General features: G+C 46.5%; 1 protein-coding gene and 1 non-coding gene across 11 annotated transcripts in view; both read left to right on the top strand.

Moving 5' to 3' along the window:
* Positions 1-26,346, top strand: part of PRRC2B (proline rich coiled-coil 2B) — a 46,886-nt gene extending 20,540 nt beyond the window's left edge. For 4 of the 10 annotated variants that reach the window (XM_048325057.1, XM_048325055.1, XM_048325056.1 and 1 more), the window contains exons 9-32: positions 159-301; positions 899-989; positions 1,392-1,584; positions 1,951-2,266; positions 2,877-3,073; positions 5,495-5,699; positions 6,388-6,607; positions 7,240-9,300; positions 9,436-9,635; positions 10,322-10,467; positions 10,913-11,054; positions 11,665-11,747; positions 12,441-12,632; positions 12,772-12,966; positions 13,391-13,477; positions 14,422-14,526; positions 15,118-15,310; positions 16,485-16,582; positions 17,232-17,359; positions 17,966-18,203; positions 19,606-19,782; positions 20,455-20,546; positions 21,073-21,193; positions 21,586-26,346. In XM_048325057.1, the coding sequence (XP_048181014.1) occupies positions 159-301; positions 899-989; positions 1,392-1,584; positions 1,951-2,266; positions 2,877-3,073; positions 5,495-5,699; positions 6,388-6,607; positions 7,240-9,300; positions 9,436-9,635; positions 10,322-10,467; positions 10,913-11,054; positions 11,665-11,747; positions 12,441-12,632; positions 12,772-12,966; positions 13,391-13,477; positions 14,422-14,526; positions 15,118-15,310; positions 16,485-16,582; positions 17,232-17,359; positions 17,966-18,203; positions 19,606-19,782; positions 20,455-20,546; positions 21,073-21,193; positions 21,586-21,726 (5,764 nt within the window). In that variant the 3' untranslated portion in view covers positions 21,727-26,346. The other 6 variants (XM_048325061.1, XM_048325062.1, XM_048325064.1 and 3 more) reach the window with 6 other exon arrangements.
* On the top strand, positions 15,544-15,626 carry LOC125336899. Its single transcript, XR_007207884.1, has one exon. It is a non-coding gene; the product is annotated as a small nucleolar RNA SNORD62 (small nucleolar RNA).
* Positions 26,347-26,489: the final 143 nt, after the last annotated feature.

Here is a 26,489-nt window from a genome sequence, read left to right as displayed (position 1 = left end):
GGTAGACAAGGGGAAGAAACTGCTGGACAGGGAGAGAAACTCGGATGCATTGTTCATAAGTGCACAGTAGAAAAGGACTGATTTGATGTTACAAACTTGGCTCTGCATTCTTTAATTTTCTGTTTGCTGTTTCTGACCAAGTCTGTGTTTTCCTGCAGAAAAGAGAACAGGCTCAGCCTGTCTCGCCCAGCCCGACCAGTTCGGCAGCAGATGGAGCGAGTGCCTCGTCCCACCATCATCAACGCAGAGAACCTGAAGGGGCTGGATGAGCTGGACAATGATGCAGATGATGGATGGGCAGGTGAAGTACCTTCATGCTCTAGCTTTGTGTAGTTGTGAAATTGCTGTTGGTGTAAATGATGACACAATGGATCCTTCTGATCCTTCCATCACACTGTGCTCAAGGAACTGGATCTGAAGACTCCTAAAATCTGAAAACACCAAATACAGCAGGAGGAATAGCACTGTGGGTGCTGGGAAGGAGATTATGTCCTGCCTTCTCAGTCATGGCATTCAGTATCCAATTGCACACAGCCTATCTTGGTGACTGTCTCCTCATTTGCAGTCCCCATTCCCAGGCTGTTTGTGCTCCTCCTCTGGGACCAGCCCAGCTGTTCAGCAGTGTGTGTCCACACCGCTCCCATAATTTCTTGCTTGATGTAGTTGAAGTTGTCCCTGCTCACTGAGGAGAGGGCTTGGTAGATGACATTAAATGTCCCTTCCAACCCAAGCTATTCTGTGATTTCCAGGACCAGTGCTGGACATTTGGCTTTGCGAGTAGTTCATGCCAAGCGTGTGTGTCCTGTAATTTAGTGCTAAAGTGGGGCATAAGCTTTATCAGGACAAGAGACCTGTTTCTTTCCTCTCATAAATCCATTCTCCCTTGCTGCCTTCATAGGCATTCATGATGAAGTGGATTATTCTGAGAAACTAAAGTTTAGTGAAGATGAAGAAGAGGAAGAAACTCTTAAAGATGGACGACAGAAGTGGTAAGAAGTTGCTCTATTTGCACCTACAGTTGTTTCAGTAAAAGTGAACAGTACCAGGGTCTTTAAAGACTTGTCCTAAATGTGGAGTCTTGATCTCTCGGATTTGTTGCTGTGACTTTGTTGATTCTACTGGCCAGTGTTTGAGTGGTCTTCAAGGATATGTGTAGGTCTAGCAGCTGACTGCCAGTTTGCCAGGCTTTTTTCCTCCTCTTTTCTCACCTTTATCCTGCTGCACAATAGTGGAGTTGATCCTTATGCACCTTAAAGAAAAGCACATCACTTCTGGTAGCGTTTTGTGATCTTTCCTTTTTATTAGAGTCAGTTGCCTTTGCCACTTGATAAGGCTGCAAGTGCTTCCTGAGGCAAGTAGCAAATGCAATAATAAAGCTATTTATGTGACAGGAACAGCTGGGATCCCAGAAGGCAGCGACAGTTGTCCCTGAGCTCTGCAGACAGTGCAGATGTCAAGCACACCTTGGAAGAAGGAAAAAATTGGAATGATTCAGTTGGTTTGTCCCGGCCACTCCGGAAAGTGCAGGATTCACAGCAGCCTCCAAGGAAGCTGAATGGCTGGAGCTCTGCCTCAGAGTACCAGGTAGGTTGAACCCACATGGGTGAGCTGGAAGCCCATCTGTGTCCTTAAGAGGCCAGTTTGACATTTTATTGAAAATGGGATGCTGATGAATTTTTCTGTTCTTGGTTTCTATCCACCTATCCACATCTTTATGCATAGCACTTCCACTAGGGAAAAGAAATTGAAGCTGGTGCAGAACAGTGGGGTTGTCAGTGAGAAAATGGAGTTATTGAACCAAATAGCAATAACTCTCCCCAGTAACGGGGATTTGTGCATGAGGATAGAGGGGAGAGGGTCAGAAGGGGATATCCTCAGCATGGGATGCAAAGCTCAAGAGAGAGGAGCTAGCTGGGTCATGATTATGGAGGAATGTTTTTTCTCTGGCAGAAGCCTGCACTGGGAAGTGTTCTCAGGCAGCAGTCCCTCGAGGATAAAGAAGAAAAGGTGCCTGTGAGACAGAAGTTTGTGCACTCTGAGATCTCTGAGGCTGTCGAGAGAGCCAGGAGGCGACGGGAGGAGGAGGAGCGGCGCGCCAGGGAGGAGCGCCTGGCAGCCTGTGCTGCAAAGCTCAAGCAACTTGATCAGAAATGCAAACTGGCTCAGAAGAGTGGGGAGACACAGAAACACACAGGGAATGAAGATGTGCGACCTCCCAGCACCGAGAAAAACACTGCACAAGAGAATGGCCATGCTTTCCGTAAAGGTACAGAAACACTGCCTGCCTCACCCTGTAAAAATTGCTTTTTTTGCCATTGTGCTGATCTCTTACCTGGAGTGGGGGAGTTCCTGGGAGGGAGTGTTCAGAGGGCCCTTCAGCTGCCCTTGAGGGATCTGCTGCTTCTTGCATTCTGCAGAGTATTTTGCATTGGTGAGGAAGGTTGATTAAATAAAAAAAAGCTATTGAAATAAATACAAACTTCTTTAGTTGCTGTGCTCAGTGAGCTGTGCTAGCAGGGGCCTTGTTGGAATGGGCCTCATGAGCTTCTCATGATTGGATGATAATATTAAGTGCTCATGGCCATAGATAGAAAATCAGTAAGTGCTGGCAGATTTAAGGACTAATGGGAAAAGGACTTTCTCCCCAATGCTTAAGCAGAAGGCTGATAGCAAAGGAGGATCTCAGAATTTATCATGAAAACAAGATGGACAAAACCCTTTTTAGGCTGTCAAGGTAGAGGATGTGCTATATATGGTTGTAATAAGGTTCAGCCATGCAGTCAGGACATGCCCACACCTGTGTATGTTTGGTGGTGGTGGGGCACTCCCAGCTCTGTCATGAGCAGGCTCTTGAAGGCTTGTTTTCTTCTCTGCAGCAACCCCTGAGTTTCACACGCAGGATACCTCTGTTGGCTATCTGGAAGAGGAGACTCCTGCTCCAGCAGCAGCAGCCCAAAGCAGCAGTGAGGAGGAGCTCAGAGAAGCTCCCTCGCCAGCACAAGAATTCAACAAATACCAGAAGTCTCTTCCCCCACGATTCCAGAGGCAGCAGCAACAGCAGCAACAGCAGCAGGTAATGGCTGTGAGCTCACAACCCTCTTTTCTGGACCCCCACTGAATCATGGGGTTCTCAACACCATCAGTCTTTGGGCTGGGAGGAGATAAATGGATTTTTACCCTGGCCTTTTTCAGTACTTCTCATCATGGATGTATCCTGACTGATTGGGTAGAAAGGCTCTGTATGAGCTACATGAGTTTTCCGTGCACCCTGTGATGCTGAAGCTATTGTGGGTAGGGCTCAGCCAGGTTTGTCACTTGCCTAGGAGAAAAATACAGTGCTGTCAGAAATGCTGACTTGTCTTGCGTGGTTGTCTGGGCATCTCCTGACAGTGGGAGCTCTTAGGACTGTGTGGTTTGTGGCAGAGCTCTGGTTTACAAATGGCATGAGCAGGAGAAGCTGGGGATGTTCTGCTTCCCACGTCCAAAACCATGAGCGCATCAGTGGCTGTCTTGGTGCTTGTGTAGGCCTGGCCCAGGGAAGCTTCCGTTCTTGGGCTGGCACTGAACCTGATGAACATCTCTTCTTACTCTCTGGCACAAGATGAGCTGCTGTTCTTCAGCGCTGCTGCAGTGACTGAATACACAGGACAAGGGAAGGGAAGGGAAAACCCTTGGGGTTCAGCTGCTTCCATTTCACTCGGCGCTTGCTGTGCTCTTAGCATTGTTTGTATGGGCAGCCATTTGCTTGCCAGGGCAAACTGTGCTTAGGTTGGCAAGTTGCTGGACTGCTTCTGGACTGGGAGGGAGTTCTGGTGTGGCACGCTTCTCATTCCACCTCCTGCCTTTGCAGAAGGCCGATTCTTTGCTCTCATCTACTACCTGCTTGGGTTTTTTTCTGTGAGGCTCTTTCAAATAATTGTTTTCTTTGCACCATAAAAATGTTTGGTCTTAAATGTTTCATTTTTGTTGCATTGAAAACTCTCTTCTGGGGCACTGAGACATTAGCCGAACTGCTTTGTGCATCTTGGCTCTTGCCTGACCTTTCAATGCTGTATGTGCCATACGTGCTGTGCAGCTCTGCTTCCAGATGCAGTGAGCCTCTACAGGGCAGCGGGGCCAAACCAGGGGACAGAGGACTCAGGCTTTAGATAATGCTAAGTTAATCGCTATTCTTCATAAAATAACCACTTGAAATGTGATACAGTCAACTCTGCCGCAGATCTTAGCGAAGAGCTCACAATTGGCTTTTGCTTGGAAGCTCAGTAATTGCTCTTTTATGGATGTTTCCTGTGCTCGTTGCTCAGCGGTTGACATTTTCATGATTCAGATGTACAGCAGCAAATGCTGCTTAATGTTACTCTTGAAAAGAGATGCTCTTAAAACAAAAAAGAATTGGATGTCTTTGCTGTCATGCTAATAATACCACAGGTCATTGCTACTGGAAGAACACGAAGTTTTATTTTATTTTCTCTTATCCTCTGTGATGTTAGTATGTATGAGTCAGTGCATGTTTTGGCTGGCTTGTATTGCTGCTTTAGTAGCTCTGTGAAAAGAATAAAATGGAAAAGTTTTGGTTTCACGAAGGAAATATTTTCTCCAAGGTACCGGAGGACTAGATAATGTAGATATAATCTGCGTTTATCAAAGCCTTCCTTGCTGTAATGATGTCTCAGATTCAAAGGTCTCTCTTTTGCTCTGCAGCTGGGGATTGGCTTTTTTAATAAACAGTTACAGTATCTGACACTTGTAAGCTTAGCAAAAAAAGATGGTGGCAAGTTTGACACATAAGTAGATGCATTTCATGTTAATTGGAGCTGTTTAGTGTTTGAAAGCTTTCTGCAATACATAGAACTCCCTTCAAATATATATTCTTTTTGGATCTTCAGCAAAAGTTAAATGTCAAATCAAATTAACATCATGACAGTCCTCAGCTAAAGGAAGGTGGACTGGCCATGTGGGAGATGTGGAAACAACCTGCAAGTGCCAGCCTGTCTCTGGAGGATGCACAGGAAACACTGTAAAATATTAACAGCTCTCTTAATTTGGTTTAGGTTGTTTTTATATAATCTGTTCAGCTGACAGGGGTGGAAGTAATACATATACACACTAAATAAATTTCAAGTTTCATTTCCTGAAAAATGCGACATCTTCTAAAGTATTTGGTTCCAGTTAGGAAGTGGTGTTTGACAGGAAGCTGTCCTGTATTCATAGGAGTGTTGAGAAGATGCAAATTGTGATCTTAAAGCTGATCTGTTGTGTTTGGCCACATAGCCTGGCCCACAGTGGTGTGATAGTCTGGCTGCTCTGGTATTTACAGAATTAACAACTGCCACATTCCCAGTTGGTAGTGAATTGCCCCTCTCTGCTCCCCCCTCCTATCTGATTAGGGATTGAGCCTTTGATAGATGGCACGTGTTTTCCTTTGCTTGACCAGTATGTCAGTGTGATTCCTGGCACCACAGCCATGTCCAATGGCCCATCCTCTTCCCTGCAGGAGCAGCTGTACAAGATGCAGCACTGGCAGCAGCAGGTCTATCCTCCCCCGTCCCACTCCCATCCCCAGCGGACGTTCTACCCGCCGCACCCACAGATGCTCGGCTTTGATCCCCGCTGGATGATGATGCCGTCCTACATGGACCCTCGCATGGCCCAGAGCCGCACCCCCGTGGATTTCTACCCTTCAGCCCTTCACCCTTCAGGTGAGGTGTTGTCAGTGTTTATCTTGGCTGTTGAGTTGGTTCATATCTGGAAAGTTGTTGTGTCTCTTAACCTCTGTCCAGACTTTGCCTTCTGGCTGGTATCCATTCTCTAGGGATGAGAAAGTTGGTTGAAATGCACTGCAGTGAGTGACCTTCCCTGACTGCTTTGTGAGCTTAGCGGATGTGACTGATCTTGCCCCTTGGAGGAAAGGGTAGCAGATCCACTGGTCTCGCCTGTTGGAGAAGAAGGATGAGTTTTGGAGTTAGTGTAATCATGTGAAATCTTAATAGACCCCCTTTAGGAGATGTGATGGAGAAACCCTGTAGTTCCTGAGCTGTGTGCACTATGTACCTTCCTATCTTGTTACTAATCTTCAAAGGTGTGAATGCAAACATCAGGATGTATAAATCATTCCCTGGAGTTTGTGGGTTGCTTGATCCCAAGCCAGTGATGCTGTGTAGTGTCTATGTGGGTTGGGCTCTGAGAGCTATGTCATGTTCTGTATCGCTCCAGGTGTATTTCCCAGCTGTGCATTTTCCAAGCACAGGCTCCCCTTTACAAGAGAGGTTTCCATGGCTGCAGTGGCCTGCTGCCTGAGAAGGAAGCGGGAGTCCAAGCTAGGAGATTGTTAAATTCTTCTTGTCTGTGAGATCGTGGTGCTAATGGCATGAACTCTGTCGTGAGCAGGAATTATGAAGCCCATGATTCAGCAGGACTCCATTGGTGGGAGCAGCTGTCGGTCTGAAGATCAGAACTGTCAAGCAGGGCAGGCAGAGAGGAAAACTGCTCCCTTGGATCCTGTGCCAGTGTGGGGCCAGGACAGCTACACGTCTCTGCAGAGCAAAGGATACTCCCTGTCACATCAAAAACAGGCTGACAGCATGAGCATGGAGGGGCTGCATGCCAGGTGAGTGCAGAATTCCCCTGTCCTCATGCATGCTGCCATGGGAGGTGCTGCTGTAAGTCGTCTACTGAAAAGTGGGTGTAGAGCTGACCTGAAAGATGTCTGTGAACAGGCCCAGGTGCTGATCTGGGAGCACCCTTACTCTCCTGAGTGTTTTTGCTGTAGAGGTGTTTACAGACTGAGCTATTCAGAAATTCTATATCTGACCAGCTTGGAGCCTGTTCAGAGGGAGAGGGGGACTTGTCACCTACATGGGAAAGGTATAAAAAACAATGAGGCAAAAATTCTGATGCTTTCTAGTTTATCTCCTACATTTTTTGGACATTCTAAAACCAGTTCTTTGTTTTCAGATCTCCATGTTGTTGGAGGTAGAATCTCCCTTTATTTCTTAAGTTTGCTGCCCATCATAGGGACTGTTTTCTTTATCATGCATTGATTTAACAAACCAGGCAGTACAGCCTGGGGCCACAGCAGCTCTGCCCAGTGTTTTGGTATTTATAGGTTCAATGCCTCATGATTTAGCATAAACCCCAGTCTATTTCTTTTCACGTCTTGTGTGCAGCCTGGGCCCTTGGAGCTGTGCTGTGCTCTGCATTACCTGACTTTCCTTTGTTTGTTGTTTGTTTCATTCTCAGGAATGAAAGTTACTCTGCTTCTGGAAGACCGGAGAGTCTGAGCACTCAGCGAGATCTCTTTGAGGAGAGAGGGGAGGAGTATTTGAATGCTTTTGACAAGAAGGCCCAAGCAGACTTTGACAGCTGCCTGTCTTCTCAGAGGATAGGCCAGGATCTCCTGTTTCAGCATCAGGAGAGCGTGCAGGAAGCCTGTACTGCTGGCAGCCGCCATGCGAACCTGAGGTGTTCGCCCCTCGAGCCTGATTTTATCCAAGCAGAGAAGAAGCCTGAATATAATGGTTGGGATATCAGCCACCATCAGAAACCTGCGGAGACGGCAGCAGAAGCTGCTGAAGAAGTGCCCCGGGATGAGCAGTCGTTCAGTGCTGACCCATGGAAGAAAGAAGGAGCCAGTACCAAACAGGCCACTGAAGAGACAGCAGAGTGGGCTCCTGAGAGCCGCAACACCAGCGGGCAGCACCAGGAGCAAATGGGGAGGACACGGCGGTCGGGCCCCATTAAAAAACCAGTCCTGAAAGCCCTCAAGGTGGAAGAGAAGGAGAAGGAGATGGAGAAGGTTAAACTGGAGGGAGAGGACAGCTCACGCCCACTGAAGGAGAAGGCAGCTGTTCAGAAGGCAGAAAATGAGTCAGATGACTCTGCTGCCTTGCTGAACTCCACACGTTACCTGCTGGATGACAAAGGTTCTTCCCAAACCAGTCTTGCACGAGAGGCTGAGAAATCCCAAGAAGAAGAAGAGGAGGAGGAGGAGGAAGAGAAGCCAGAAAGAACCTGGGAGAAAAAACTATCCAGAGAGACCAGTGATCTCCCTCCCACTAAAAGAAACAACTGGATCTTCATTGATGAGGAGCAAGCTTTTGGTGGGAGAGGTCAAGGGCGTGGGCGAGGGAGAGGCTTCAGAGAGTTCACTTTCAGAGGCCGAGGCACAGTTGTGAGCAGCAGGGGTGTCTACAACAACCAGAGGAGCAGCCGGGGCCGAGGGCTCCGGGAGTTCAACCAGCCAGAGGACTTCCCCAGAGGCAAACCAAGGCGCCGGATTGCCAGTGAGACGCACAGTGAAGGGTCAGAGTATGAGGAGCTCCCCAAACGTCGCCGGCAGAGGGGCTCAGAAAATAGCAATGAAGGCTCTGTGCTGGACAGGGAGGACAGTGATTTGAAAAAGGGAGACTTCAAAGAGTCTTGGAGGTCCAACAAAATCTATTCAGATGATCACAATAGCCTGGATCCTAAGATGAGGGCTCCAAGAGCCTTTGGGAGATCGCTGCCACCGAGACTGAGCAACTCTGGCTATGGGCGAAGGGGGTTCCTGGGTAAGGAGCCCAGCCAGTGGCAAGGCAGGAGTGGGGGAGGAGGGTGGCAGGAGTACAGCCACACAGCTCCATCAGACGCTTTCGGGAGCAGGCAGCAGTCTGACAGGGACTACATTCAGGACTCTTACAAACACACGGATTCTTTCTCCAGCCGGGTTTTTGATGAGAGTCATCTGGATGACAAAAGGCACTTTTTCCAGGAGGATTACTCAGCGGATCAGGAGAACATAGAGAACAGGCCCTTCAGGAGGCGGCGTCCCCCCCGCCAGGACAAGCCCCCACGGTTCAGGCGCCTCAGGCAAGAGAGGGAATCGGTTGGGCAGTGGAACCCCGAGGAGGGAGGCCCCAACCTGCTGCCCAGCCAGTGGCCAGGGAGACCCAAGCTGAGCCCTGCAGAGAAGAGCAGTGTCTCGGGCAGACGCTCTCCTGAGCTGTCCTACCAAAACTCTTCGGACCATGCCAATGAGGAGTGGGAGACAGCGTCTGAGAGCAGTGACTTCAGTGAGCGGCGAGAGAGAAGAGATGGAGTTCCAGAGAGTGAGAGCCAGCTGGAAGGTGGCCTTGGCACCGGAAGCTTGGGAGAGAAGAGGGAACTGGCAAAGAGGAGCTTCTCAAGCCAGAGGCCGCTGGTGGACAGGCAGAGCCGCAAGGCTGAGCCAGCAGGGTTTGCAGAGCAGTCCGTCAGGACTGGGGTGGGAGCAGCTTCCAGATACGAGAGCCAGCAGAACGGAACCCTGATAAAGAGCAAAAGGTAACGTTGTTTTCTGATCTGTTACCTGATATGCAGATGTTGAAGGAGTGGACATACACCCCATGCATTTTCTTCTTGTCACTTTTATTCGTCTTCTACTGACAAAACTAAATTGTTTTCCTTCTTTCTGTGTAGGTCTCCAGAAGAAGGAGGAGGCCTTGGCAACACCAGTGGTGGGAGCAGCCATTCCATTTACAGCTTGGATAGGGCCTCCCATGTGAACTCAGAGAGTGCTGAGGGGCCGGGTAAAAAGCCAGAGAAGGAGCACAAATCCACTGCGCAAAGAGCAAGTGAGAAGGGAGAGGCCTTGTCACAGTTTGAACTGAGTTATGGAAGTGAGTGTCTTGATTAATTTGTTTCTTTAAGAGGATTGCACATTGTGGCTGACTTCCAAGCCAGACTGATTCAATCCAGTGCAATTTTTAATATCAGATTAGGGCCTTTTTTCCATTCGTTTACAGAAACGAGAAAATTCTTGTGTATCTGAATAGAAAAACATGGAAGGTAAAATTGTTGTTAATTTTTAAACGCAAACTTTTCAGCCAGATCTGACAGTGTCTCTAATGTTTCTTCTATTGAAAGTTTGTGTTGAGGGAGAATATTTCTGTATTTCTCTCTAAGATGCTAATGTATTTTGGGCTTGAAATTTATACTGTGTGAAGGAAGTTGAGAGAGCATCCATAGAGGGGAATTAGAGGCTGAGCTAATGGCAGGGAGACAAGAAATGAGTATCTCTGAAAAGAGAATTACCTGAATTATCACACAGCTCCCGTTCCCAAGTTCTCCAGCTGAGGTGTGCTCATCTTGAAGCAGAGGAGACAGCAAAGTCCTGCAAGATAAAGTGGCTGGTAGATGTCAACAGACTATCATGATTTTGTTTTCAAAATGTAGCTGTGATGTTGCTAGGTGAACTTATTGTGGCATGGATCCTCTTCGGAGTGCACTGTTTAAATTACTGCTATTATAAAGCTTTTTATGCACATACATGCACACTGTATTTTCCCCTGTGTGCTTTGTTCAGGTACCATCATTGATAATCGGGTGTCGAACACAGCAGAAGAGAATGAAGTTGGTTCCATGGCAGGGGAAGGCTTCATTGAGGTTCTTACTAAAAAGCAGCGTCGTTTGCTGGAAGAGGAGCGAAGGAAGAAGGAACAGGCTGCTCAGGTGAGGAATGGGAGGCAGAAAAGTTGGATCTTTTACATGGTTTGGATTGCAGTCAGAAACAGGGCCCCAGAAAGCGTTTGTGTGAACAGAAGAACGTACAGCTGACAGTGCCAAAGTAGTACAGATCCTGTATTGGGCCCCAGAAACATATTTAGGGCCGCTGGTCTGAAAAGGAGAGTTGGATTTCTGACTATTCTTGGCTTGCAGCAGAACTGTTAATTGGGAATTAAGTTTGTAGAGTGGTCTTCATCCAAAGCAGCTTGGCTCTCTAAGCCAGCTGCTGGCTGTAGTTGGTGAGATGTTGCGCAGCAGGAGCAGTGGGGGACTTTGCACTCTCACTGTGTTATTGCCAGAACAAAATCTCACACTGCAAAAGGTGGCTCTTTCCAGCCTTGTTAGACTGGGAGAACCTCCCAGTCTGACACCTGCGCCTTTCCCGTCACAGGCACCAGCCAAGGCCCGCGTCCTTCAGTCGCGCATTCCACCTCGATTTGCTAAGAAACAGAACAGCCTGTGCTTGGAGCAGAGTGATGTAACAGTGTCTGGAAACAGCCTGGGCACAGAGATCTGGGAGAGCAACAGCCCAGGTAAGTTTGGGTCTCTTTTTTCCAAAGGGTTTCACAGAGGTGGGGAGTCCTTGAGTGTGCAGCAAGGATGGGGTCCGTGGTTCAGAGGAGACAACCCTCTCCTGTCTGATGCTGGAAGTGGCAGGGGAGCTGGCAGACATGTGCAGTAGCATCTGTTCTAAGCTCTACTGTTCAGCCATCTTGCTCCTGTTGCTGGCCATGTCAGTCTCCTAATCTATTTCTTTAGTCTTCGTTTCATGTCAAGATCCTACTATACAGCATTTTCTAGCTGGTTGGGCTGGATCTACTTGAGGCTTCTTTTTTTTTGCTTTCCTACATTTTCTCATCTCTAGCCCTGTACAGCTAGTGCCTCCCTTGTTTCTCTCTGTCCTGTCTTTCTCTTGTTGTCATGTTCCCTAAGAAATCTGCTCCCTGTTCTCTACTCTCACTCCTCATACCCTGTGTTCTCTGCTGCGTCATGTCTCAGATGTCTGGGCAACACTTAACTTTCTGAGGTGGTGAAAATACCCTTTCTCATGTGTAGAAATGGAAGGTTAATGGTGTCATGTGTACAGAGTGTGCTCACAGCTGTGTTTCAAGCAGCTGAACCCTGCCCTCCATTCTTTTCCAGCACTTTCTGTTCAATCTCCTGGCAGTGATTCCTGGAGCAAGCCTGTAAATACCTTTAACGGTACCGAGTCTAGCACCACTGAGGTAAGTGGCACCTCATGTGCCCTTCAGGTATTGTGTGTTTAAAGTATTAATGCAGGTGGCTTTTATGTTTCTCATTGCTCCATCTCTGCTTAGTGACTCTCAGCTCTGCTTGTGCCATTTTAAACTGTCTCTTTGCAGTTATAATTTGAGCTTGATGCTGTTCAAATCTTGACCTAGAGAGCCAAGCACTGCTTGTGTGAGGGTATAAATCTGGAGTAACTGTGGTAGAGCTATTCCAGGGTTGTGCTCATCACTGCATGCAGACTGTGGTCGAGGAGGGTGGAATCCCATAGGTCTTGTTTGTGCCTCATGCCTGTGAGCAGTGTGTAGCTGTAGCCTTAATGCAGGGAGGGCAGAGGAGTTCCAGAGCGTTTCACCTCTGGAGACCAAGAGTTCAAATTTGGCTTGAGTCACATGTGAAGTGAGTTTGGCAGTCTCAGCCTAGTTGCTCTGTGGGACACTTTCTCCTTACTCTGAAGCCATGGTCTGGTTGGTGCATCAGTTCACCTGTCTCAGGGCTGTATAGAACTGAAGGAGCAGCCAAGGGGTGCTGCAGGTCAGGCCCAACTCCTTTGCAGTTAACCAGGACGGTGATTTGAAAAGGGGACATGGTCTTGCTGTTTTCGGGGATGTTCTTCCTCGGTGGCGCTGGGTCGGAGTCCGGGGCTTTAACACATTTCGTGCTTTGCATAGCAGGGATTTAAAGGCAGCCAGGGGGATAGTGGCATTGACTTGAGCGCGGAGTCTCGGGAATCCTCCGCGACCTCCTCCCAGCGCAGTTCTCCATATGGCACCCTCAAACCAGAGGAGATGAATGGGGCTGGCCTGGTGGACCCAAAGCCTGACTGCCAGAAGGAGCAAGTGCAGAAGCAAACTGATAAAAAGGTAATCTGGACTCGCAGCCAAGCCAGAGCGCAGAGTGAGAGACCTTGTGAAATGGTTGTGTTGTTCTTGATAGCATTTTTAAGGCTTGAGGTTGGGTTATTTGGTCTTTGTGTCTCAGCCTCTCTGCTTTCCTGTTAAGGATTCAGATCAAGGCTCAGGACAGAACAAGGAACACAAGCCTGGACCAATCGGCAACGAACGCTCCCTGAAAAACAGAAAGGGTTCGGAGGGAACGGAACGGCTGGAAGGGAATATTCCCCCTGTTAATGGGGTGGAAATTCACGTGGATTCTGTACTTCCTGTGCCACCCATTGAATTTGGAGTAAATCCTAAAGTGAGGATGGAATTTAATTTTATCTTCTTGGTGATTTGATCTTGTTGAGACATGAAAGTGGTTTGAGGCAGAAGGATTATTTAGAGGAAGCTTCCAGCTGTAGATTTGCCTTAGATTTCATTACTGACACAAACCAGGTACTCAAGATGTCCTGGCAAACATGAAGCATCCACCTGGAAATACTGTCCCAAGGACCAGCCGGGGTGGTAACAGAGATGAGGGACAAAATTATGGCCAAGCTTTTGTGTGCCTCTGGGGGTTGCCTGCTGCTGAGCACTGAGAAGTGTTTTCTGTTCCCAGCAAGGCTTATGGAGGCCAATCTTTAGTTTGTAATGTCATGATTCAAGCTAGAGTCATTAACCATGAAGAGCAGATGGGTGGTCCATGGACCTGGATTTGAATTTTATGTGTTTTGTCTTTTCAGGACTCTGACTTCAGCTTGCCACCTGGTTCTGCCTCTGGCACTGCAGCTAACCCTGTCACCAAATTGCAGGATGCCTTGGCCAGTAATGTAAGTATATTTTTTCTTCTGGCATGGATTCATTGGAGGTACTCCTCAGGAAAACCTCAGATGCTTCCAAGGAGAGCAAGCATATTTGCATCTGACTTCACATTTCATGCTTAGGCAGCACATGTCACTAAAATCCAAAATGGAAATCTCGAGCTATCTTGGTAAAATGAGTGTCACAAACTTAGAAGTGATGCAGGGAGCAACTTCATTATCATTGTGACCTGTGTAAAGCCATCTCTGAGATTACCAGTCTCTTCCCCTGAGACACACAAGTCTTGGACACGGCCATGATGCAGATAGTGGCATGTTTAGACCCTGACTGCCCAGCTTCCTCAGAAGGTCTCATCTGCCACAGCAAGGCAGAGAACTGTAACGTGCTGGTCAGGCCTTTTTGGAGGTTTCCCAGCTTATTCCAACCATCTGGGTATTTCATATTCTGTGTGAAAGAGTGAGCACACTGAAAGCCCAGCTGGTAGCTCAGCTGTAGACAGCAGTGTGAGACACACACAAAGGTGCTTTTGAAATGTCTTCAAGTTTCTAGGCTGTTTGGTTTTGATTTTGGAGATTTGTCTTAAAGGGTGTTTCTTTTCAGAAATGCTTTTTCAGAAACAGGTTTTGTTTGAAACTTAGGTAGTTTCTAAATACGGGGCAGGAGAGAGAACTCTTCTGCAAATGGAAGTTACTGATCAAACTGATTTTTTAAATGGAAGCTGGTATAGTTCAGCATAGAAGGGTGTCTTTGCACGTAACCAAAGCTTCCTTTATTGCAAGAGCAGAATGGATCCTGGTTGAATGTGGTACTTGGCTCCTGCAGTACTACAGGGGACTGAAGTCTTTGAGGTGCAGTTCCTGGAGCTGCACAGCTGAGCCTCTGTCAGCCTCGGTGGCTCATAACATTCTCCTAAGAGTTCACAAGTATTCACCTTTTACTACTCTCCCCTCAGGCAGGGTTAACACAGTCCATTCCCATCCTGCGAAGGGATCATCACCTCCAGCGCTGCATCGGCCTGAACCCCATGTCCTTCCCCACTGCAGACCTTACTCTTAAGGTAAGGAAGCTGAAGGTGTGTGCATACCATGTCTCTGTGAGCAGAGTGGTAGGGTGGGGAGAGCTTTCCCAGAGTGTTTTGTTAGGTATTGCTGAACTTGAATTAGCTTCTGTAAAAGTTGTGCCTATGTGCTGTTCAGCATGAGTGCAGGGGTGTGTGTTTCAAGGCTTGGATGCAGGAAGTCCTTGCCGATTGTAGAACCAGTGCAACAGAGCTTTCCTATTTCAGTACTGGGTAAGGTGGCTGCTCAGGGATCCTGGGAAGCCTGGTGGTGTAAAGAGAGGGAAAAACCAAACAAAACCCACCCAAGTGTACAAACAAGAACAACAACAAAACCAAATAAACCAAAACAAAAACCACCTCCACCCCAAACCCAAGAAGCTGAGCAAATACCAAGGGGTTTGAGTATTTGTGAAGGATTCTTGCCCATTAGAAATTGTTGTGGAACCCCGTGACCTCAGACCTGTCAGCTCTCTACTATGTCTAGACTGCAGTGAATTTGAGCTCATAGGACACAGATGAGCAGCTCTGGGCTTTGGTACTGTCCTCCCCATTTGAACTGTCTGTAGTTACTGTCCTTTGTTTCCATAGATGGAGTCTGCTCGTAAAGCTTGGGAAAACTCTCCGAGTTTACCAGAACAGAGCTCCCCAGGAGGTGCAGGCTCAGGCATCCAGCCTCCTTCCAGTGTTGGAGCTTCCAACGGTGTCAGCTACAGCTCTTTTGGTGGAGTTTCTATGCCTCCTATGCCTGTGGCATCTGTAGCACCTTCTGCATCTATTCCAGGTACCTGCAAACTGCAGCAGCATTGGCATTGTCTGGTTGCTATCTGGGAGTCATCCTCTGGTTCTAGTAGATGAGAGCATGGTGAGAAGAGCTTCCATGTAGAGTAACTGGCTGGCAGGTGTTTGACAGATTAACAATTCAGGCAAGACAGAGAGAGTGACTGTCTCTCCACTTAGAAGAATGTGACTGGTCTAAGCTTAATACAAAGACAGCTCTCCCTGTGTAGTGGCAAGTCTCTCTGATGTCTCAATAGATCTTGCTTACCCTTTACTGTGTGCCCAGTAGAATAGAAAGAGAGGGACCTATGGCTGAGAGGCTTCAACAGTCCCAGTATCAGTATCAGCCATTCCTCTGCTTGTTTTGCCATTGAACACAGGTTCTGAGCACCTTCAGCTCTTTGTATGTAATAACAACAGCTGGCTTACAGCTCGCAGAACTCTGGGAGGGGGGAAGAAAGCTTAACTCAGTCATGGTAGTATGTGTAATTAGTGTAATAATTGCTTTTTCCTCTGGAAAGAGGAAATGTTCTGGGATTCTCTGACTCCTGGGTCCCAAAGGGCTTCTCATGTATGCACTGTCTTTCTCATGTCTCAATTCAAGAACAGAGTGAAATGTGTAGTGACTCTGTTACTAGCTTCCACTTGGTAAACAGATTGTTTCAAGTCAGGTGATTTCCTTCCTCACCCACTCTAATCTTGCTGCTTAATCCTGTGGTTGAGATCTGCACAGAAGCACAGGAGTGGCTAGCGGGTGCCACCCTTGGGGTGAATATGGCTTTTAGGTCTCCTGTGTCAAGGTCTTAAATGCCGTGTTTGCTCTTTCTGTGCCTCTTAGCTGCAAAGATGAGATGGTTGCAGAGCAGATTTCTGGCATTTAGTTTGGAGTACAGGTTACCAACTTCTGAACTGCTAGTGTCTGACCCTTTTGTGGAGGTGGGAAACCTGGGTTTACATTTAGCCTCTTAGAGAAAGGTATGATTAATTCTCAGCAATCCTGCTATTGCTGATGTTGTTATGTGGAGGTAGGAGCTTTGCAGACTCTTCTGAATGGGTACCATGTTTGTGTTGACTTGCTGAGAGGTAGGAAATAGTATTGACCTGCAGATCTCTGCAGTCTACTGTGTCTGTGTCTCCCTTGTACCTTGAATTTACAGCCTGCCTTTTCTGATGTCCAGGTAACCATATTCCACCCCTGTATCTGGATGGCCACGTGTTTGCAAGTCAGCCGCGCCTGGTCCCTCAGACGATACCTCAGCAGCAAAGCTACCAACAGGTAAGGGAGCAATACAGCTTGCAAGTGGTTTTTCAAGGATTCTTCAGGGTGGCACTTAAGAAATGAGGAGTAACTTTTCCCTTTCATAGCCCAAAGGAACTTAAATGTGGCTCCCTTTAGGTTCCTTGAATGCTACTTCCCAGTGGGTGTTAGAGGTTAGTAAAACTGAAAGGAGGGAATTGAGGAGTTTTTCCCCTTCTGTACCAGTGCCCTTGGACTGGTTTTAACTGAAGCAGATGCTGAGCCTTGTGTGAGATGAAGTGACTTTCAGTAAATTCCCCAGCCAGTCAATAATGATTAGTAATTTCACTAGTAAATAGGATGTTGGTAGGGCTGGGGAGAGCTCTTTCAAGCTAGGGTACAGGCAGGTGAGACCTGGGATTGTCAGTGCCTGCTTTATGTGAGGAGCATGTTGGTTCCTTCCTGTCCATCAAATGCCTCTTGCTGGCATCAACCTCTGGGTGCCTGTGCAGTGTCTTCTTCCCTGGCAGTGCTGCTGTTCTGGGGAATGATGCAGGGCTGGGTAAAGGCACGGTGTAGATAATTGTCACCGCAGATTGACTCATGCAGGAAACTGATGGGTTTTTAACCGCCTTGGAGAGTTTCTGGCTTCTCTTGTACCTCTCAGTCATATTCATTTCTTCTGCAGGCTGCTGCTGCTCAACAGATTCCCATTTCCCTCCACACATCCTTACAGGCCCAAGCTCAGCTTGGGCTGAGGGGTGGTCTGCCTGTTTCCCAGTCCCAGGAGATGTACAGCTCCATACAGCCCTTCAGGTAACTGCTTCCAGTTTTCCTTTCCTTGTGGCTTGCTCTCTTATGTTGCTGATTTCTGTGTACATTGATCAGATACTCCACACTCATCTTCCCTTTCCCCTTTGTTGGACTGCTGTTCCCTTCCCCTAATAACAGTGCCAGTGTAGGGAGCATGAGAGTGAAAAATGTGAATTAGTACTTAGTGCCTCAGAAGCCTAAACACTGAGGTTTAAAAAAAAAATCCCTTATTTGCTATAGCTGTTGGAATCTTTAACTTCTCATTTTTTCCTGGTTTGCAAAACTGCTGCAGGCTTTTGGTACCCTGAATCCTCCCTTAACTGGTAATCCACAGGTGGTTCCGTGGGATATTGAAACATAAATATTAGATACTACTCAATGTTGTTCTGTTGAATATTCCTGCAACACAAGGACGTGGTTGTAAAAGCTTAAGAGTGGAAGTAAAAAACCCTAGTAACTAAAATGGAAAGTGGCATCACAGCTTATTTCTAAGCTGTCAGTTTAGTTGTCTGAGAACTGATGGCAGGCCAGATACGGTTTGGCAGGGTGTGTTTGTACAGTCTCCAAAGGTTTTGTGCATAATGACTGAAGCATGTTTTTCTCCTGCAGGTCTCAGGTGTATATGCACCCCAGTCTGTCCCAGCCCAGCACCATGGTCCTGACAGGAGGCACTGCTCTGAAGCCTCCGTATTCCGCCTTCCCAGGCATGCAGCCCTTGGAGGTGGTGAAAACCCAGTCTGGGTCCCCCTATCAGCCCATGAACGGAAGCCAGGCACTGGTTTATGAGGGGCAGATAAACCAGGCTGGTATGGGAGCCTCCCAGATGATGGACTCTCAGCTCACACAGGTTAGGAGCAGGACTGGCGAGCCACTCCTTTGGTCCAGGCTAATTCACAGCCACTTGTTTCTGAGAATGGGTTGTAACATGTCTGTCTGAACTAAACGCTTTGTAAAGAGGCAGAAGATGTCCCTGAGACACTGTTTTGTGAACCATGGTTTCACATATGCAGCACCTTATTTAATGAGATGGTTGCTAATGCCTTGTCTGTCCCTGCTGAGATGTCATTTTGTAACTTGGAAGTCAGACCTTCCAGTGCTGCATGCATAGGAGGCCATGATGCAATGGTTGTCCTAAAAGTACTTCTTCTGAGAGCCAAATCCCAATCATCTCTCCCATCACCTCAGCTTCCAGGGCAACTAGGAACTCGTATTAAAGGCTCATCCGTCTTCTCAGTTCATTTGTCGTCCAAGTCTTATTTACAACTTCTGCTGATCTGTTTGGCAGAATTCTAACAGGAATTTCAATGTGTGAAAATGTTTTAATAAAGCATGGTTCACATAAAAACATTGAATTCTACTGTGAGCATAGCTGTGTTTGTGGGCATGTGCTCTGATTCTCTGGAGAAATTTGATAATTTTATTAAACTCATCTTACGTTTATCTTGTGCAACTTGTTAAGGTTTATTTTTTGTTTCAGAGGGATTTTTATGTTGTGACTGACGTAAAGAGTTAATCCTGAAAGTAACTTAGGTGAGGAGGAGAATACTGGCAAAGTAAATATTTGAAGAAATGCTTTATCCATCATAAGCGAGTAACTTGGTTTCTTTTGCCAGCCTTAGATTGGTTTATATATTTATTCCAAAGTGTTGATAGAACCTCCCAAATCCAGCAATTGTGCGAAAATCTGAGGAAACAGGAGGCGCCTCAGCCCTGAGCTACGTTATCTTTTGTAATTGCTCTTAATTACATCCATCATTGGTTTGAAGCTCACCACAAAACATGGAGCTGAGGTCCCCATCGCTTTCTCTAGAGGTCCGATCCTCAAAATGTTGTGGTGTAAAAGTGTAGGAGATTTTCTGGCTTGGGCAGCAAACACAAAAACAAAAGCACGTGACACTGCACTGTCTGACACTGGCATTGTATCAAGGGAAAACAGACCTGTGAAGTGACCATGAGGAAGACTAGGAAACTGGGCTCTAGGAATGGAGGAAAGCCCCCATCCAAGGGCAGTTACGTTAACTTGATGGCATGTTATAAACCCAGCTGATAAGGGTGTTGGCAGCACTGCCAGAACATCCATTTCAGTGTGAAAGTCCCTCCGTTACAGTGATTTGAATTTATTCTGTGCCAGACTGCGCTGCTTGGGAGCTTCCTGTTGGCAAGGCTGTGCTGTCAGGGTATTGGGAGGCAGCATGTCAAACACGAGACTGTTACTGCCATTGAGGTAACTACATGTCCTTGTCACACAGCTGACAATGCCTGTGCCTGGCTCCCAGCTGCCTCTGCCCCGCTACGGCTCTGGCCAGCAGCCCCTGCTTCTGCCACAGTCCATCCAGCTTCCTCAGGGGCAAAACCTGCCTGTAGGAGCTCCCCGAAGAATCCTCCCTCCTGGATCCCAACCTTCTGTTCTTGCTGCCAGCAGGGAGGTAAGGATTAAGTCCTGGTGCTGCTCATGGCATTCAGTAACCCCTCCTGCGTTGAAGTTTTACTTCTTGCTTGTTAAAGGGGAGAATGGCTTGTTTGGGATCCTTAAATATCCAAGCCAAGGATTGCTGTTAAAATGAAGGAACCCTTTTCCCCTCATCTCCAAAGTGCAAGCCAGCAGTTTTCAGGTTTTGCTGCTGGTCATCATTCTGTTTCCAGGGGGCCACATCCTGCCTTGATCCAGTTTGGAGTCTCCAGTTTTATTACATGTTTACACAGGTTTCCCCAGAGTGCTTGAGGGGTGGTGAGCTCCAGACACAGTTGGAATACTGCCCAGATATTTCACTCTGTTGTGAAGCTTGTCCATTTGAGTAGGTATATTAATGTCATGTCTGGTTTGATGGATTCATATAATGAGTTTGTCTTATTACAGGGGAGAGAGAGCACAGCAGTTAACTTCCAGGTTCTGTATTTGCTTGTGCTGCTGGCTTGGTGCTTTAATACAAACAGATTATTTCACTTACAAGCCTCACTTTCTTCACCTGAAAAATACTACTTCTTTTAATGGGCACAATGGGGAGAAGGGCAAAGATTTGGCTTGAGTGTTTATATGAAGTAATGAGTGATTTGTAAATGCAAAGATGATACTCTCTCTCACTCATTTTCCTCTGTAGTCCTCCCAGATGGAAATGAAAGGGTTTCATTTCTCCGATGGTAAACAGAGCATGTCCTCCGGAGGGTCTGTGCCATCCTCACACACGTACAGGTGAGATGTTCACAGAACTTGGGCTCCTTAGTCAGGATGGGGGAGAAACATGTGGTGCACCCATCATCCCTGTACAAGATCCACCTGGGTCTTCATGTCTAGAATGGGCTTACTTCAGTCCAAATGCTCGTATCTGAGTGCATGGTCATGGCTTTCATTTTGGGTGTGGGCCAGTGTGTGTATCTGACGTGGTGCTTTGTGGGAAGTGCATAAAGTTACCTGTTCACTAAGTCTCAAAGGTTGGAATTGGTGTGTGCTTTTGTTCCTTGTGGAGGTGAGAGGATCATTGAATAAATGTTAATGGTCCTGAAGATGGGAGTGCATATGTCTATACACATCAGGTCATTGAGGCTTTTGGGACACTCAGGTTTTTTTTGGTTTTTTTTTTCTCTCCTAACCCACCTGTGTGTTGTCGTTTGGACTGTGGAGCTCACTGATCTGCACAGCACAAACTCGTGCCCTGTCTATTGCTGCTTTGCTGTCTCTTTTACTTTCACACATGAATAAGGCTCTCATTCCATTGTAGAATTTACTCCATGAATGTTGTCGACTCTTCGATTTCCAGGCCTAGCTCTGCCAGCCCCAGCGGGAAGCCGTCGGGACCAGCAGTGAGCATGGGCTCTGTGCAAGGACACTATGTACAACAGGTAGTGTACCTGAGTTCTTTGTACAGCCCAAAAATACCTGCTCTTCTACACTGTTGTGTTTGTGCCTTGGGCTGCAGAGGAGAGGCAGCAAGGTAGAAAGGCCTGTGTTAACTGAAGGTTCATGTGGGAGCTGGTATTTTCCCCTGGCTAGGTGGGTGTTCTACTGAGTCCAAGAGTAATGTTGTGTAGTTGGAAAGTCAGGAGAGATTAGAGGATTACCTGTTCTACTGTAGAATATTTATGAGTTACTTGCATTGCCAAGTACGTGAGACACTGAGATTCTTAAATGTGAGGTGTTACAGGAGCAAATTTGATGTCTTTCGTGAAGTTTGCTTATTCTGTCTGCCTAGAGGTGTCTGTCCTAGCTAATGCTTTGGTTTTTGTGTCAAAAGGCAAAGCAGCGGGTGGATGATAACAAAGCCAATCTGGGAGCAGTGAAGCTGCAAGAAACAGCCTCCACAAACCAGATGAAGCCAGTGCGCACAGGAGCGATCAAACCTCAGGCAGTCAAAGTGGAGGAGAGCAAGGCCTAGGAGCACCTCTGATGCCCGGCTGGTCCTGCTGCCTGAGAGGCACCACAGCTTAGACTGGACCCCACTGTATGTCCTGAAAATCTCACCAGATCTATCCCCACCCCACACTGACTGACTACAGCGACATCATTCAAGCCCCTCTCCCAACAAAGCAGTTTGAAACAGTGGATATGACATTGACCTGCTTGCTTTAAAACAAACCAATCATGTGACTTTTAAGTGGCTTTAGCCATTTTTTTTTATTTCCCCCCCCATGCCCCATCCACAGGTAGCTGTGATCGCTCACTTGGCAAAGCCCGTCCTTCTCCTTCCTTACTTCTGTCTCAGCAGAGTGGCAACTGGGGGAGAGGGGTTAGTTTGAGGTTTTTCATTTTAAAGGCAGCTGAGGTTTTTACAAAAAAGCTGTATCTTTGTTTATAGCAGAACTTTTATATGTTCTCTCATTCCCCCCCTTCTTTCTGCTTTCCTCATTCCTTTCAGAAAAGAATTCCCTTCAGCTAAAATGTGTTCTGACAAAACTGCTTAGTTTTGTATATGGTTCTGTGCTATGTTGAGAGTTTGAGTTTGTTTGGGTTATTTCCCCAGATGATTTAGTCTTTCAGACTATTTGATTAAAAAAAAACAGGACAGTTACGGCATTTGTTAATTTTTCAGTATTTTTGTTTGAAGCTAGAAGCAGTGCTTGCATTAGGAGTAAATGTGTACTAAAGACATAGTACATCAGTGCATAAATCCTGAAACTTGCACCACTTCAACACAGCTTTGGGGTGCTTTGTGCACAATAAAATTCGGCATTTTCATTTTAAGGAAAAAAAAAACCAAACCACCAAATTTCTGTTGCAAACTCATACAGATCTAGGGGTTTGATTTTTCCTTTTTGCGGGTTTCGGATTTTTTTAGTGACTGCAAAACATACAAGAAGATGTAAATCATAGATTTACAAAACGTGTTTTGTAACATGTTAGGAAGAAAAAAAATTCTCCTCACAGCACATGGGTCAGAAGAGTTGGCTAGAGCCAACGGGTCTGTATGGACTACTTTTTGTAGTTGTGATGCTCTCTCATGGTCCCTGCCTTGGCTGCTTGAATTCTTCATGTCTCCTGAGACTTGTCCTATATTGTGTCCATCCCTCGGGGCTGCTCTCCTAAGCTTTGCTCTTTTCCCTGAGTCTTGCTTTCTGTTCCTCTAATCCACAGCCTTTTGTAAAATTTGCATAGAAACGTGTTGGTAAGGGAGCCCCTCTGCAAGGCACACTTGGAACCTCCTGTTTTGGGTTGGAAGCGCATGGTTACAGAGGCAGTTTGGAATCATCCTTCTCTCCTTCCCCAGGTGAACAGCAAAGGGTTCTTTACTCTGATGCAGTTGCATACAGTGTGTGTACAGCATCGTCACCTCACCACTCCTCTCCAGTATTTGATGATCTACACAAGGAAGATCCCAGTGGGAGAGGTTGGGTTTTATTTCTTTGGCTGTTTGGTTTTGGTTTATGTGCGTGTGTGTGTGTGTGCGCGCGCGTGTATACGTAGATTTTTTTAGGACGGACTTAAAAGTTCCTGAAAGGGCTTGGAGTCCTTCACCTGATGGTAGTCTAAAGTAAAAACTACTTTCAGCTAACTTGGTTTGTGTTGTTTAGCTCTTTCAAAATGTAAAGTAGGCTGGTCACTCTGAAGTGAGGGACAGAACCATTTTTGGAGATGATAGCTTGCTCATGGGCTGTGCGTCAGCCTCTGCTGGGTGGCAGAAAGTCATTTGGTGGTGGTTCCAAAGAAGATATTTTGAACAAAGAATGTATTGGGGAAGGGATCTGAAAGGTGTTCTTGTTTCTTTGTTTGCTTTTTTTTTTTTTTTTTTTCCTCCCTCTTCCCTTTCTGGAAAAAGATCCTTTGTAACTTTGTAAGGATGCATTTGAAGTTTTAAGCTAGGCATAAATATGATTTTTATACAGTAGCTTTAAAGAGCTTAGAAACCTAAACTAACTTAGGCATAGTAATGTCCCCTCTGCACAGGTGTCCCCATGGATCATGGCAGAGAACCCGAAGGGAAAGGGATAGCATGGTACTTCAAGAAAAAATAAGAGCTCTTTTTTTCTTAGGTTTTATGGATTTTAATTTCAGAGCAGAGTGTGCCAGCGTCTCTCTAGCATCCTCCTTAAAGTACAGGGTTTGAGATTTAGTGACAAATATTTCCCCCAACCTTCAGACATCTCCCAGACCTGCATCCTCATCTGCTAGTCCTGCTCCCAGTGTTTTCCAAAGATTGCACCACCAGTAAGTCATTCCACCTTCATTTGTATTTTCTCCCTTGAAATACCATTAAACAGCAGAATTGTCTGTTTGGGATTTTTTTATTATCCTTCTGCCCAGCTGGCCCTAGCTAATACGAGCCCAGAATCTTAACTAATGGCTAAAGAGACTTACCTGAGCCCCCCTCTTCTCATCTCTTCCCTACTCTAGACACACTACTTCAGCTTTACAAAGACATTAACCTCCTTCCTCCCACCTGTATGACTTCAGAATGGTCAAACGTGTTGGAGAAACTGGGTTATTGCAAGATCCAAGTTACTGCAGTCCCTCTGGTGTAAATGCCATCAGAACTACAAAACTTCCTGTTGAAAAAGGTCACCCTTCTTTCTCTTTTAATCCCTCCATTCCTTCCCCCAACAGAATAAAACACTAGAATTTATTTATACGTATTTGATGTTGTAGGTCTAGGTGAAAAAGTAATTGTTTCACTGCTCTATTTATATATTATGTCTGAATTATTCTGTGCAGGAAAGGCCAAGAAATGCATGTGAGCTTCATTCCATTCCTCACCTTTGCGTGACTGTCAGCTGCAGTTGGCAAGACTCTCTCACTTAGTGGAGTTTTGTGTGATGGAAAGCAGTTTTAGAGCCCAAATTTCTACGGTGCAATATCCTTCTCTGGCATATATTTTTGCTTGTTTGTTTGTTTGTTTAAAGCTAGTTCAAGGTTAGTGCAGTTTGTGGTGCTCTGGAGTCAAAAGGAAAAGCCTCTGATCCTCAAAGGAGCAGAAATGCCAAGGGAGCTGGAATGCTGATAAAAAATCCAGCATGGAGAGGAGGATGGAGATGGCACAGTGTCAACACAGTTACAGAGAGTCCTTCTGCTTGCTGTCTGCACTCCTGAAGGGTTGATTTATTGCTGATTTATTCCTTTGTGAGTTGCTTTTGCTTTAACTGGAAGTCAGCTACCAAATCGCAGCTTCCTTCTGCTGGGAAAGGTGCAGGGTGCAGTGGGAGGGAAAGGTGGAATCCATCTTTCCAGCAACAGTGGGTGAAGCAGGAATGTTCAGAGGCTGACTTCGCTGCTCATGTTCAGCAGAGGGTCTGAAGCCCCTGTGTGATCAGTTCCCTGTCACACAGTGAGTCATGGCCAGCAGCTCCCCAGTCAGTGCTGCTTTCCTCACCACTTCTGCTGTTAGCTCTTCATTTAAAAATAAATCAACGTTGAAGTCTGGGGGGGGGTAAAAAAGCACTCCAGTATATTTTAAATGACAAGCAGAAGCAGCACAGTCACCAGTGACACAGGTATTGCTGTTGATGTTCCATAGCTTGCTCCTGGCTGTGCCAGCTGTGCAGTGTCAGCACCTCTGGATGTGTTTGCTGTCCATTGTGTGTGGTGTTCACACAGAGGCACTCACTCCATCAACACCTTCCTTACAGGAATGCTGCAAAGCTACAAGCTGCCCTGTGGTTCCTGTGTGTTTATAGATAGGTATTCAAACTGAGCCGAGTGTTTTTGCTGTGTCTCACCTCTAGGCTACTCCAGTCACGTTGCAGCCAGCACCCTTGCATGCCAGGACCTCCTTCTGTTGCATTTTCTTAACCCTCCCTTTTACTCCAGGCTGGTTAAGCACAGGTTAATTCCTTGTAGCACTGGTTATTTTTTATTCAGCAGCCCAGTTTCTTCATAAGAAAGTTGCATTTGTGAATAAAATTTAATTCACAACAGCCACCAGCGTGCTTAGTTGTGGCCCATGGACAGAAAAGGTGCATTTTACTGAAGCAAAAAAGAGACGGTAGAGTCCAGCTATTTTTGTTGTTTATTTTAATCCAAAGACCACCAGGTTTTCCCAGTGGCCATAGACACTCGCTTGGCTTGTTCTGGCTGCTCCAGGTGTCCTTGGCTGTTCCCCCAGGAATCACAGCTGCAGCAGTGAGGCGCTCACCCTTTAGCATGTCTCGAGGCATTGTCCTTAGCTGGAATCCTCCCTCTGGTTCTGTATAAATTGCATTTGTTGTTTCTCAAGGGGATATTGTCCTCCTTAAAGCTTTTAACTTCATGACCTGTATAGTAAATTTTTTTTGGCCTTTCCTCTCTTTGTCTTTTCATGTAGACCAGATATTTGAAAGGGCAGACGATGGATAATTGTGTAACGTGCAACCTGTTTATATTTTTTGGAAACTTTTACTCGGACCGGAATTTGAATCACGGAATCACCAGGCCAGTTGCGGCACACTCTTTATTGCCCTTCTCGTTTCAGTACCTATTGTTTCTCCTTTCAAATATGTGATTGTATTAGCTCTTTCCATATGAAAGAATTCTCCTTATTTAAATAAAAAAAAATTAAAAAAAAAAAGCAGATTATGCTTTTCTCAAATTCCCCAGTGCCTTGTCTGGTTATTTTAGTTAGAAACCTGGGCGGGTTTTTTTTTTTTCTATTAAGTTTGTGTGAATGGTGGTGGCACACCACTGATGCCCCAGAGTGGGGAGGGGGATGGACACAGTGTTTGGGGTGCTGTG

Source organism: Corvus hawaiiensis, chromosome 21 (assembly GCF_020740725.1).
Source record: "Corvus hawaiiensis isolate bCorHaw1 chromosome 21, bCorHaw1.pri.cur, whole genome shotgun sequence".
Classification (NCBI taxonomy): Eukaryota; Metazoa; Chordata; class Aves; order Passeriformes; family Corvidae; genus Corvus; species Corvus hawaiiensis.
This window is presented reverse-complemented; position numbering and strand designations above follow the sequence as displayed.